At 42.7% G+C, this 15,168-nt stretch overlaps 1 protein-coding gene across 1 annotated transcript in view; it reads left to right on the top strand.

Moving 5' to 3' along the window:
• LOC120795643 (AT-rich interactive domain-containing protein 1B-like) overlaps positions 1 to 15,168 on the top strand; it is a 174,582-nt gene that overhangs the window by 53,694 nt on the left and 105,720 nt on the right. The window contains exon 4 of the mRNA XM_040137714.1: positions 4,113 to 4,217. Coding sequence (XP_039993648.1) covers positions 4,113 to 4,217 — 105 coding nt within the window. The remainder of the gene's footprint in view (positions 1 to 4,112; positions 4,218 to 15,168) is intronic.

The following is a 15,168-nucleotide window of genomic DNA, read 5'->3' on the forward strand; positions in this document are numbered from 1 at the left end:
TTGAAAAGCATGGAGGATGAATGAGCATGTCTCTGTGTGTGCGCGTATGAGTGTGTGCGTGTGTGTGTGTGTCAAGACAGGATTAGCTGTGGCCTAAGGCTTAAGGTATGGAGTGGAGTGTATTTTAGAAGCTTCTAAATTAGCTGGGAAATGGGATTTTGAGACAATGGACTGGAAAAAACTCAAATGAAAGGATGCACTCGCAGCACTCCTTCATTTGCCTCTGATGTTCTCTCGCTCTCACTTTTTCTAGTCTTTTTTCACCGTTGTCTCTCTCTCCCTCTGCTCTCCTGGCTCCTTCATTTCTTCTCCCTCTGTCTATTTTGCATCTCACCTTCTGTATTTCTCTCTCAGCCTCTGTTTCTTTCCGCCCTTCTCCCTCCCAGCCTCTGTTTATATCTCTCACCTCCCCTGTCCATATTACAGTTGACAGTGATGATGTAAGAACGCGAGTGTAAACAGTAGTATAAGGCTAACCTCACTTTGACCCACTTAAAACAGAAATCCCCTCGAGTACACACACACACACACACACACACACACATACACAGGCACACGCGCGCACTACAGACTCATATGCCTGAATAAATATTGGACTTGTGTCAGCAGCCACTCTTCTGTTCCTCAATTCAGTGTGTGCGAGCAACTGTCTGTCCACGTGCGCGTTTTTGTCTGCAAACTGAACTGTGCACGTGAGTGTGTGTGTGTGTGTGTGTGCGCTTGTGTGTGTGTGTAACACTTGTCCACCACAAATCTCCTCTCCTCTGTTTCTTCTCGTCCTCCCACTCCTCCTCCCTCCTTCCCCGGGCCTTTATTTACCTGTGGAAGTACATTTGTGTCTAAGCCGGGTTTCTGCTTCAAACGAAACACTTCCGACCATGTAATAAAAGCCTGACGTTTGGCGTGCATCCAGGCTCCCAGTGATAAACACAGGGGGGCTGTGCACACAAACGCAACGCTTGCCCCGGGCTCTGACGAGGAAACTAACATGGCTTTGTTTTTAAAATAACACCTCCCATCTTTGCTACAGTCCTGTTGTGTCTCCCTGCACCCACCCACTTATGGGATGATATGTGATCAAGTGATTGAACAACATCTGGACGAACAGGGTTTCCCCCCTGGCTTTTAAACATGGTTAGGGGGATGTTGGTGGTTTTTGGGTTTTAGGTTATAATTGGAATGCGGAAGCTACAGCAAGAATATTGCTTAATGTTCCATTTATTTGGCTAACTGTTTGGATTATTTGAAATCAGAAATGAAAAACGAGTTAGTTAAGCTTTATTTATTCAGGAGGTCTAACTGAGATCAAGATCTCTTTGACAACATGGACCTGAGAAAAAATGACGTATATACAACATCACAACAGGACACACAGTTCACACACTAAGGCACAGATATTAAAACAATCACAAAAATACACAAGTGTAACATTAAAGTCCCTCTAAGGAATTAGTTCCTTCTAACTTCTAACTTGCACAGGTTTGATCAAAATTATTGTTATTAGCTTTTCTCTTTACATCTTTTATGTACTGTACATCCTTGTTTCTTTCTCTTACTCTTACTGTGAAGATTTGAAGTGAAATTACATTAAATGAAGGAAAAAAGATCACCTGATTCACAAAATCCACATAAGAACAGGTGTCTGTTTGAAAGCACTGATTAAATCACATGAATAAATGTGTGTATTTTTATATTTCAAAATCCAGTTAAGTTTAATTACTGGAAAACTGGGTACATTCGGTAGTTACTTCATAGTGCACCAGTAGACTGTTGATACATTAGTATCATTGCAAATTGTGAAACACTTCACAGCATTTTTTTCTCGCTCTGCATCATGTTTTGCTCCATGTTTCAACAAATTGTGGAAACAAGCTACCAGCACACTGCCATTTGTTTTCAAGAAAATAAAAATTGTGATAAATTATTATGCTAAATTAACTGAGCAGCCTTTAAGCAGAAAGCTCATTTACAAAACGCAATAATCCATGCTGAAATGTATGAAACAGAAAAACCATTGGAACATGTTCAGCGATACTACGCACAGCACATTGCGGGGAGACATGGCTTTACAGTGGGTGGAGCATAAATACACTTCATGCTAAAAATGGTACTTTGAGTAAGTGTCCACCAAATGCCTACAGAGAATATACTGAACACTGACATTTCAGGAAACATTAGGATGTTTTTTTCTGTATTTTTAGAATGAATGCTTCAGTGATTTAATTGGCTAATAATTGAAATGTGGATTCGAAGGAACTACTCCAGGGCATTTAAGGTCAATACATTACATTTTCTTAATAATGGATGAATGAATACATTAACTTTTTATCTGTGTGTGCGCAGCTTTTAAAACTGCATGCAAACTATGTGTACAGAGTAACTTTGCGGGTATTATATTGAGATTAACTTGATATCAGATTTCCTTAAGAATCTACAGAAGGACTGAATTGGTATCATTCACCCTGGATGCATAAATTATGACACATTTAATGCTCTAATAATAGATCCATTTCACATGATACATCTCTTGCTGTGAAGGATAATCTACTATAGAGCTATAAAATTATATCACCTAGCTGACAGGAATATTGCCCACCTACTACAGTATAATCACACAACAGATAAGAAATCAAACTGTGGGGAAGAATGGATTTTGAAAGTGAAAACCTGTGGATGCCCTGTATGTGTGTGTATATAACATAAATGTGTGGCTGTGTGAATGTTGTGTGTGCAAGCACTCGCATGCGATCAGTTATCACTAATCCTTCCACTCAGAGCTCTTTAACAAGTTGCCATTGTGCTGCTGATGCTTAACATGATGGAGGAACGACCTCCGTGGTGAATGAAGAGAAGAGTGAGAGGGAAGGAGGGAGAGGGAAGGAGGGAGAGATACAGAGGGAGGGAGAGGGCAACACCTCCGACAATGGGGAGAAAATTGGTTTACACTAGATAGGCTTGTGATTACAGAGGGAAAGAAAATGACTTAGATTGAACAATAGGACTGAGTGTGTGTATTGGTGTGTGTTTGTGTGTGTGTGTGTGTGTGTTTTGAGGATTAGTGGGTGGTAAGGCCGGGATTTGGTTGAAATGAATTGGTGGGTACGGTGTGCTGATGGATGTGTGTTCAGATGTTTTTCAGTCTGCATGTACTGTGTCAGTGTGTGTGTCTTTCCTTGTGGAGCATGTCTCTTTGTGTTGTGACTTGATCTAACTGGGAATCAGAGTCTTTATTACAGCCCTGTAAACCTGAGACACAGTCCATTGTCATATATCTATTGAGCGTGTTATTGAAGATGCCTGATCTGTGATATCTCTAGTGCTGAGTAGGAAAAGTAATTTCTGATTTTAACTCAAGGACACTGAGCAATTGAGCCGATGTCACTACCAGTATTAGGGAAAAAAGATATAATGACTTACTAGAAGTTTGTTTTTTATTTACATACACATAAATGTACATTTTAGCAAAAAACATATTTTAGTAAGATCCAAATTTGGGACAAATATGAAGGCAGACAAAGCACACTGTTGTGAAATTACCTAATGCACTTTTCACTGCATTATATATGATAATATACCTATTATTCCAACACGTGTTATATTGTAACATCCAAATTTAGAGACCTCTTTAGTGCCATAAAATATTGCTAATATGTACTGTATAGAAGTGGAGTGTGTGCACATCCACAACTCGGTTGGGTACAGGTGCAGGATAGAAAACACCACGTCAAGGAGAAGGAGAGGTCGACCACACACTGAAATCTATGATCAACAAAAAAAAATTTTTCTGATGCAAATCACCAAGCTTCATATGTAGAGAAAAAAATGATAGCTCAATCTGCAGTTAGGAGATGACATGTTACAAAATAATGTAACGCCCAAATAACTCTCCTAACAAAGACCTTGTAAGTCAAAACATGGCCTCAATAAAATTTCAATGGGCTTGCAAATTTTAGTGTGTGGGAACCCTTCCCTTTTCAATACAGCTTGTATACTGTATACATCTTTTATTTTACTCTTTGACCTATATATTGCAGGGGTCTGTTAAGTAAAGCCTTTTAATTTATTGATCATAGACTCCCTGCGTTTCTCTCTCTCGCTGTCTTCCTTTCTAGGAGGCCCAGCAGGAGAGCTACAGCACCAGGGGTCCTGCTCCAGGGAATTCTGGGAAGGCCAACAATGAAGACGGCATCTCCCAGGACCGCCCCTCCAGTCTGCCGGTGAGTGGAAGAGACAGTTCTGACCACCAATGAGCACAAAACATCGCTGGATGTGACACATACAGTTGAATGCAGCATTACACATGAGGCAAATTTCATATATCTCCAAATTAAGACAAAATAGTCTTTTATTGTAGCAGGCAGCAAAAACACAGTTTCAAGCCTCATAGAAGTATTTTCTTTTTTTTCTTCCTCCGCATCCTGTATTTCCTGCTTACTGTATAATATTCAGTTGTAAATTTTTCTGTCCAATCAAATGGCTCCGCTCAGCCTGTGACCCGCCTCTTTGTCTCCCGTCCCATTGGAGACATGGATCTGACTGCTGGTTTCACTGCTTATGACTGTGTTTTCACTGCCGCCCATGCTGAAGGCAAAAAAGGCCATACACATTAGCCCATGGTCTCAGCATCATTGCACTCACTAACACATACTCCCACATGCACAGAAAAGCATATGCACGGACAGAGACGTTCCTGCTAAATGTACACAGTCACACATGCAAACCCACACACACTGCCTCTTGGAATTTGGGCGCGCAAAAGAATCGTTGACTGGAGGAGTAATTGAGAACAAATTGTGAGGCCAGGCTGATCTATGAGGGGAGAGAGATGTTGGCCGCTCCAATTTTTTGGCTAAACTAATCGCTTTTTACTCTATCATTTCTCCCCTTCTGGCTCCTCAGCACTTTCAAGAATAGAATAAATAGACATTCGCAAAAATCGCAAATATTGGCACTGCTTGAGGTGTGTGCCGTTTAATTTACCAGATACTTTGGAGCAGCCTCGGGAGTGGAGGAATAAACTGAAAGAAATGCTAAATTAAGTGTATGAACTCAAATTAAGCCATAATATTTTCCGTGCACTGATACTTTAAAACTCTGTGCATTGGTCGTCCTCTGCCTTTCAACACACACCGATGGCTGACTTTGCTTTGTTTCAAATCAGTGGCTGATTTATCTGTCAGTTTTCCACGTGACTCCTGTTAGTCAAGTTTCTCATACACACACAGTCACACACTCTTTATATCTCTCTCTGTTTTTTCCCCATAACATACTACTAATAGCATGTCATCTGTTTTATCTTGGCATTGCTCCTTTTTTTTCTTTCACTTTCATTCTCCCACACTCTTAACCCCCCGTTCCCTTTCCCTCTCTGTCTCTTTTCGTCTAAAGTAGCATCATGAAAGCGTTTTTCCCCCTCTTGCTATAATGAGAAATGGCCTTGATGTATCAGTGTGTGAATCTGGAGCGAGGGAGCAAGGAAAGACGAGGAGCCACTGCAGTCGCGGGGGCCGATCTATTTGAACCACCACCACTATCTCCCCATATTCCCTCACCACTTTAATCCTGGCGTTTTACCCCTTGGGTTCTCCCTGTGTTTTCACATCCCATCCAAAGCGCATGGCTCGCAGAGATCCTAATCGGCGGCAAGTTTTGATGAGACAGAGACAAAGAGTGGGAGAGAGGGCGAGAGGGCGAGATGGATAGATGGACATGGAGAGAGAGAAGGAGAGAGAAATAGCTTGGTGCATGCCAGGCTCTTCCAGCAAGCTGTCACGGCAGAGATGTAACCGTTTTTTTTTCTCCCCCTCTCTCTTTCTCACTCTCTCGCCGGTGTTTGATGTCAGATCTAAAGCTGCTGTCATCTTTTTTTTTCCCTTTCTCTCTGTCAGGAGGGAGGGAGCGCGGGTCGGCAAAGTGTCATGTTGTTGTTTTGGGACGAGTCTGCTGTGTGATGTGGCGGGATTTTTGAAGGGAGACCAAAGGGAAAAAGTGCTTTACTAACTTATCACAAATGCAAGTCACAGTAGCCCTTAGTTCCTTTTAAAATGTAATGTATTGGAAATACAGCAAGCCTGGTATTCCATAGCATTGTAAAGTATCGGTATCATTGATGCTGTACTTACATAAAGACAAAATAGGTGCTTACCATGAGCTTTACAGTGTAGTTTCCATGAAGCATTATCACTGATGTTAATGTTCATGCTATGCATTTAACTCGCATTAGCATTGAGTTTTGTTGCTTTTCTGTCACAGTGGTTGTTGAATCGATGAATGAGTGAATGGTGTTTTTCACCATATATATTTTTTAACAGTTTTGTCGCCCTTTATCTGCTAAAAGAAACTCGGCTTTCTTGGTAATCTGTTACCAGCAATCAGCATGTGTGTATCAACAGAATTTCCATTTTAAACTGACTTCAGAATTCCCAACCTGATTTTCAGTGAAGGGGTTAGCTTTAACACCACAATATTCCTCTTGCAGTATATCTATCCTCTTCAGATAAGCTGTGGTCTAGCTGAGCCTGTTCCTCCGGTTCCACACAATATTAAACAGCCGTAGCAAAGATTGTCTATTGAGGGGATGAACCACTCGATAGTGAAACCTTTTGCCAAGAGTTGGCAGTAGCCCCCGCTTATTTTCTCCTCCTTGTAGTTGAGCATTACACAGAGATTAGAAGATACTAAACTGCATATATTAGTTTAAGGCGTCACCAGCATTTTGTGAAGAAAATATTCAAGTACTATTTTTTATCTGCAACCAGAGGCCATGACTTTTGACAGGACTTTTTAAATCTTCTGTTCACTATTCCCATATTACAAATTGGTCAACACTGCTTAGATTGCACAGAATGACGTTTCTCACCGTTGACTTTTGCCATTTTAAAAATGACCCTTGTTTCCCCCTGGACAGGTGTGGCTGTTATGAGTCAATTAAAGGTGACGTGTCATGTTGGTGACTGAGACGGTGTTACAGAGCTGGACGGCATGATCGGAACAGGATAACATGTCGACAGCTTCCTTGTTATTTCCTGTGGTGTGTGGCGGTGACGTATCCAGTACATAGAAATAGAAGAAGAGTGATAGCTCTTTGTTTTCCTCTTCTCTGTAGCGACGTCAGCCCGTTGCATCTTTTGCCAAATGTCGATAAGCCAAGTCTGTTCTTCCAGTGCCACAGTGGGGTGAGGAGCCAGGGATTTCAAACCCATCACCCCTCCCCCTCTTCCCTCCTCCCACCCTCCCAACCCCACCGCCACCCCTGTTCCAGTCACTACATGTTCCCTGCTCTCCGGCGCTCCCATGACAGCCTGCCAAGCTGCCGCACAACCTCCCATCCTCTGGGACATGAGAGAGGATGGCCAACCATGTGGAAAGACAGAGAGAGAGAGATGGGGGGGGGGGCAGGCAGATGAAGAGCAGGATGAGAAAGAGAATGAGTAAGAGGGAGAGAGAGAGAGAGAGAGAGAGAGAGAGAGAGAGAGAGGGTGTGAAGCGGTGAAGTGAAACGTGGTTATCTTTTTGTCACTTGTTCAGGGTGAGGGATGCTGAATTCAGAATATGGGGTTCCGACAGAGGCATGTTATTCACACTAACGCACACACACACACACACACACACACACAGACAAAAATATTCTTGTATGTCTTTCAGTGCTCATTTGCCCCTCCTTGACTTATTTTCCATCAGACAAGAGGGAAAATTCAGAAACACTATCTCTCCCTCACTTTCTCTTCCCCCTCACTCCTGTCCACCTTGCCCTCCCCTGTTTTTCCGAGTGTTAGGTCATGAAAGATTGACAGGGCACAGCTGGAGAGGCCTGCTCCCCCTCCCCTCTCCCTCGGTCCAACAACACACTCACAATCAAACAGACCTCTTTGCTCACAAACACACATTCATCACACACTTTGATACACATCCTGTCCTCTGCGAGCCGTTTTCACACACTGAGTGTGTGTGCTCTATCAGAGCATGTCAGTCAGGCTGCCTATACTGTATGTGCTCTCACTCTGGCTCTCCCCACTGCTGTGTTTTATTTAAGAGTCCCCAGGCAGGCAGACAGGCCAGCAGGCAGCACAGAGTAATGTCATCCAGCAGGGTTAGATTCAGCCTCCACATTAGTACACACAGGGGGGAGGAGAGGAGAGGAGAGGAGAAAAAGGAGGCAGAGGAAGTGAAGAAAGCAAAGAAATGCGAAGGAGATGAAGAGGAGAGGAACAGAGTGAACTGGGAGAGAGGGAGGTAGGAAAATGACGGGGGAGGAAAAGGAGAGAGGGACTCAAGTGGAAAGACAAATATGTCTTTTATATAAATCAGAATATGGTTTGGACACATGGTTTAAAATATGCAAAGATTACATACTGTAGATGCAAACCATTCAACATATATTTAAAGAGACCATTCAAATTACACTGAAGAAATGCATTAGCAGTCAAGTACATTTTCTTTGTAGGACCATAATTTCATGTATTTTTGAATGTATTTATGTGATAGATATTTCACATATATTTTTGCCGTGGAGAGAGAAAGAGAGGGTAGGTGGGGGAGAGAGGGAGGCAGAGAGACTCAGAGACAAGATGTTCTCTGGACCCTGATGCCTATTCTTAGAACCGACAGCACTGAAGGCCACAGCAGCTCCTTGCCACTGCTATGAACGCATAGAGGCACCGAGAATAGGACAGCTAATCTGAAGCCAGTTTCACACCGTGAGGTACACCAGTGTTAAGCCTGTAGACCTATTCGCTCAAAGAGTGATGATGATGTTGCTTGATTCATATATGGTCCATAGGACCTTATAACTTACCATATAGTTTGAGATTTTTGAATCAAACTGACACTGTAATCAGTGTTTTCATATCTGCCCTGTTTCACCACAGACCCAGATATCATGACACAGCGAGTCAGAGGATCCTGGCTTCATCTAAAATGCAGACAGGCTATTTTTCCGCTTGTATGCCAGCCTGTTTTCGTTTGCCTCTCATGAATCATTTAGCATGCACACACAGTTTCATGTACACGCATGGTTTTTTTGTGATCCTCAAGAGCCAGGAACATGTGTTTTTGCTGGGGCCGTACCATTTGCTCCCCTACGGCTTCAAAACACAGACGCACAGGAAGTGGAATCGGAAGCAGGGAAATTTCACCGGGTCTTTCATCGTAATACATCATCAACATCCCCTTCAACCAGAAAATTCACCTGTGAATAACCAGATATAACAAATTCATAGACATGTTCTCTTCTGTTTCTGCAGTTGTTTCAAGTTATATGTAGCAACATTAAAATACTCTAACAGCTTAAATATCAGAAAACCTTTGAGATCAATAGCCACACAGGAAATCACTTTAAGGGTGATATATCCTCAGGTACAGAGGAGGCCATGTTTATACCAAGGCTGTCTGTCCCAAGCCTCGCACACCAGTGGGAAGGGGAGATAGTAAAACTGTGTGCAGGTGTGCTCATACTCTGTCCACCCACTACTCTTATACACTTACCTACCTCTGTGCTTACGCATACGTACACCCCTTGTGTGTGATAGGCTTTGTCATTTAAGAGTGAGGGGGAAACGGAGAGGGATGAACTTGGTTAAGAAAACACCAGTCCGCTTCCACTGGCGCCTGTCCACCAGCCTCTCCTACAGAGGAGGAGAGACAGGGGGGGGAGATGAGGGAGGAGGAGGAGGAGAGGGAGCAAGGATTGACCCTAGAAGGAGAGAAATGTTTCCCCTCTGCATCTTTTTTTTTTTTTTTTTTTTTTTTTTTATTCTTTGCCCATCGGTTCTCCTTCTGTGGCTGGTGTCCTCTGTCAAAGCCCATTTCTTCTAACAGATTAGGAAGACTAGTTCAGATTCAGCACAAAAGAGGACAGAGAAGTAGAGGCAGCTCATGGCTGTTGCTTTCCATTAAAACAGCAGTACACACACCACTGATCTAAATTTCAGTGACAAGCAGGATTCTGCATAAACATCTTGTAAAAAATGGATGATGTAAATGGAAAGTGGATGACTGTGTGTGCATGGGTAAGTGTGTGTTGATACTGGATGTATATTTGTGCATGCATGCCTTTGTATGCATCCGTGTGCGGGCCTGTTAATATCTTGGGTTAGTAATCAGCTCACAGGGGACAGACCAGCAGTATGTAAGTATGTATTCCCGTTTGTTTGTTTTTATGTAACAAAGCACACATCAACACCTTCCCAACTGTCTTCCCTGATCCACCATGGGACAGTCAACAATGTGACAAGGTGTGAACGTAAAGGCGGCTATATCGGGATATCAGATATACACAGTAAAAGAACATGACACACTGCGTGTTTTACCAGCTTTGCTTGTCCTTTCGAGGTGTGACATCCCGCGCGGTTCTTAAAACGTGATGAGGCTCTTTGCTAGATGTCACCTCAGGTCACTCTGTTCAATTTGTGTTTGCTTTGCTTTTGATAAGACACTCATTGATTTCCGAACACCAAATAGATCAAGTGCATACTTGATATATTGATTTCATTTTCACCAACCATTAATGCCAGATATTTCCTTCTGGCACTAAGCCCTCCATTATAAATGGTGATTTTCTGTTACCACATTAATATTTAAATTAACTGTTAAAATCTTTCAAGTGTTATTGAGCCAATCTAAGCTGAAGATTGGAGACATCTTTTATATTCATTAATAGTTTTGGATTGGGGAACCTTCTCTTGTCAAATTATTTTTCAGTATATGAATCAGAAAGAATTTCTCTTCCTCAGTGGATAATAATGTGGACAGAAATAACAAATATTTGAAGCAGCTGATTGGGGTTTTTTTTGGTGTAGTTTTTCTTTTCACAATCTACCTTTTCTTCTGCTCATTTTTCAGTCCTGGCTGTAGCAGGGAAAAACAGAGAGAAAATGGACTAAGAGTTGGAAAGAATAAGTAAAAGACTACATCATCTCCCTCCTTCCTATTCCTCCTTATCTCCCTTCCACGTTCCTTCCCTTCTCCCTTATTAAGAATCCTCCCTCTGCCCCCCTCCTACTTTTACTCCCCCTTGCCCTAGCTTCAGTCAGCCACTTCTAACCTTTCTGGGTTTATTTTTATGTCTGGTCCTGGATGCCTGGCCACCCAGCAGGTTGGCTAGGCAGGGGAGGGAGGAAGGAACCAGCTGAGGAATGGAGGAGAAGAAAAGGGAGGGAGCTAAAGGAGGGATGGAGGGAGAAAGAAGCCGACGGAGGAGGAATATTCTGTCATCACCATGGCTCCCTCTGGCTGCTGGGAGGCTGAAATTACATCTGACTTTGAAGTTAGGGGCAGCAACACTGCCAGTTGCTATAGTGACAGGAAGTGTGTGTGTGTGTGTGTGTGTGTGTGTGTGTGTGTGTGTGTGTGTGTGTGTGTGTGTGTGTGTGTGTGTGTGTATGTGTGTGTATGTGTGTGTATGTATGTGTGTGTATGTATGTGTGTGTATGTGTATGTAAACTCCTTGGGAGGTTTATTATGCATGATCCTCACTGTGACTAGTCCTGATGGCATTACAGTGCTGTTATTAATCTACTCGCATAAGATACCTGTTCTTTAAACACACCCGCACGCGCGAACATATCTGTGATTCCATGCTAAAACGCTTTCGCTCACACACACACATAACGCACGACCCATTTCACAGCTGGATTCAAACTTCACGTTGTGTCTTTTTAAGATTAAGATAAAAATTTTTCCTCTTATTATCTTTGAGAAGGTTTAGCTGGCTGCACACTGTGCTCGTAGGCAAATGCACACGCAAAAACACACGCAAGCACATAGACTCTGACATGCAGAGTTGTTCAGATCGCAGATAGCTGTGTTTGGGTTGTTTGAGCTGCTAATATTCCACTGAGTCCTCGAATATTTATGGCTTTTGTTTCATCAAACTCTGAGAGTGAGGAGCAGAGCATTTTCAAAGTTAATGTAGATAGATAGATAGATAGATAGATAAAGATAGTTGCAACAAACCAGATTCTGTTTTACAACAAGACAGAGTAATAAAAAAGATGAAAAGACGTATATGGAGAGGAGGGAAGGAGGGATGGAGAGGGTGAAAATAATGTTCCATTAATGCAGAGCCAGGCTCTCGCTGAGGGCCCAGCACCAATCTGCATCTCCCTACAGTCGGCCTGCTATACATTTTTCATGAACGCTGAGCGAGAATTAGCGACGGATTGCTGCTGCAAATCGCTTCTCCTTGGTCGGGGGCCGATGCAGGGAGAAAGAAAGAGGTGAAGAGAGAACGATGAGAGTAAAGGAGGGAGGGAGCAGTGTGGAAATGAGGAGAGGTGAAATGGAAAAGGAGAATGGGATGATTGAAAGGGAGGTGGGGAATAAACTTTGTACTGATTAGTTCTGTGGTATATCTAGACCAGTGTTTGCCTTGCTACCATGCTTAGACTGTCCAAGTGCTACAGTTTACAAATTTACAACAATACACTGAATGTGGGAAGAATAATGGAATAATCTACATTTTATACATCCATTTGGTCATTATAAACTGACAATTGATACACATTTTGTCCACCTCATTAACATTGTTACATCTAATGTCACACACTACTGTCCTCGTTAAAATCCTGCACAGGAATTTATGTTTTTATGTATGATTTTTTTCTTGTTTTTATATCTGGAGTTGTTACCTTGGCTAAACTGAGAAAGAACCGAGTCCCACCTACAAAATCCCAGATTTTACCAACATAAAATTAAAAAAAAAACAAAAAACCCCCCACTAAAACAGGAATACTGATAACTAAATCAATATTCAATGTGGTAGAATTAACTAGCCTGCTGATTTAGCTGACCGAACTTTAAAGAGGCGCTACGAGGAGCAGAGGCTGAGATATCCTGGTTTTTAGTCACTAATATGTGTCAAGAACATTGGATACTACATTTCCCATAATGCCACAAAGCACATCTGTTCATTGGACCCTCCCTGCCTGGTAAATGCCCACATCGTTCAAACTCCATTCCCGCGGTTTGCAACGCAAGACTTCTGCTATATAGTGAAGTACATTTGTTGTCTCCCAGCTGATATAACCTCAATGACATCATCAAGGTTATTTTTACAGACCTGGCAAAACTCCGCCAGAGAGACAGAAGACATCATACAATGGTTTTACAAGATGAGTAGCGCTTCCCGTGACCAGTAAACTAATCTATGTGTATAAAAGCACCAGAGGGACTCTTTAATTTCTAGATAATGTGCTATTTTTCTTACGTAGTTTTCTCTCCTCTCCCGTTCACATTTTTCCTCTCCTTGGCCTGTGCTCCATATGGTTTTGACCCCAATCTTAGCCTGCTATCTCCGCTCCAATATTGCCCACTTTCATTTTCCACCGGTGGCCTTGCACTGCCATTACAGACCCTCACTGACCTGCTGCCTGACTGGCTTTACTCATATGCTGACTGGTTTACTGACTAGCTGTCCGCCTTCTCTCTGTTTCTCTGCAGAACAATTTTTCCTGTATGAGTTTGGCTTCGCGGGTATTGAGAGCATTTGTAGATGTGGGATGGCACCGCAAACACTCATCAGTCTCTAATCAGTCATCTCATAGTCACTTTAGCAGTGTGAAATATATTGCAGAATGAATCATATTTAATATTCCATAAGTCAATGTTTTGCACCTGAGTAACTTCTTTGATTTCTTTTAAATAATATTTAGCATTTAATCTCAAATATTTTCAGACATAAACCATTTTTATTGGGATTCCCACAGCGTGTTTTATGTCCAGATAGGAGTGTCCCTGACTTGGCCCTGACTGAATTTGTGTCTGTATGTGTTTGAGTCATTTTCCTCTATTCCTCTTGTTCCTTTATTCCTCTAACACTGTCACGTTTGGCTGTCCACTATTACAATATTACTGCTTTACAGGCTATAGGATGGACCCAGAAATGTGTGCGTATCTGTATCGATTATGAAAAGAAACAGGTTTTTGACAGAGAGAGTGTGTATGTCTGCGTGTGTGCGAGCGCACACGTGCAGGGCCTGTGATTGCTGCTGTAATCTGCTCTCTCCTGCCAGCCACAGTTATTACAGTTGTCAATATGGTGCTCAGGGCTTTATAGACACAAGCAACAAGACCCAGTCTGGACGCCCGCCAGAGTGTGTATGTTTGTGTGCCAAAGTGCTTTATATTTGTTTGTGCCCTTGTGGTGCACATGCGTGCGCATGATCCTTTGCTCTATGCGTATGTAATTGAACTCTCCTCTCATGTAAAGACCGGTCCAACAGTGTGTTAATTGCTTATTTTACAAAGTGTTAGTCCCAGCAGTGTGCATGATATGTATGGTGTGAGTGTGTTATTCCCGCTTGCTTGTGTATGTATGTGGGGGCGTCTGTGTGCATGTGTGGGCTGGGTCAAGTTTACTTTGTTTAAAGCCTCAGTCACTTCCGTGTTAATGGATAGAAAAGATGTAGGGAAAAAAGAAAAACGGCGTGGGAAGAGAGGAAAAGGCTTCAATGTCTGGAAGGTGTTGCAGGAGAGTCAAAGAGGGAATAAAGAAAGAAAGAGACAGAATGAGGGGAAAAGAGGGAGGCGGGGAGAGGGATTTTGGCTGGTAAGGAAAGCAGGGATGGAAGGTGGCATTGAGGTGTGGAGGGGTTTTCTCCTTGTGGCATTCAGCTCTGACTGATGCCTGTTGTTCAGTCCACTTCTGCTGTTTACTGTCCTGCCAGCCTGATTACTATCAGGGCTTGGCAGAGGGTTACAATGATCGTGAAACAAGCACACACACAAAGACACACACCACAAGGGTCACCGATGGCCCGTTTTCCCAGTGGCATTGCTCTTTTGGAAGTGTACCACCATCTGTCAGAGTTGGCCAGACGATTAAACAAATCCCCCCCCCCCCCCCCTCTCTCTCTCTCTCTCTCTCGCTCTCTCTCTCTCGCTCTCTCTCTCTCTCTCTCGCTCTCTCTGTTTGTGAGTGTGTATGTGTGTTTGTGCGCCACTATGTGATTGGGTTCTCTGCACATATCGGCAAACTGTGACCTCCAAGAGGCAAGAAAAATCCCTCTCCACCGATGTTTGTGTGTGTGTCTGTCCTTTTGTTTTTCTGAAATAAAACTCTCATCACTAGACGGATGTATCACAATGGAAATGAAGAAACAGTATCCCTTCTGTTCAGAGAAAACATCTTGTTTTTAATGGATTCTTTATGAGCTCTAATTCTTGGAAATG

This window comes from Xiphias gladius, chromosome 10 (genome assembly GCF_016859285.1).
Source record: "Xiphias gladius isolate SHS-SW01 ecotype Sanya breed wild chromosome 10, ASM1685928v1, whole genome shotgun sequence".
In the NCBI taxonomy this organism is placed as follows: domain Eukaryota; kingdom Metazoa; phylum Chordata; class Actinopteri; order Istiophoriformes; family Xiphiidae; genus Xiphias; species Xiphias gladius.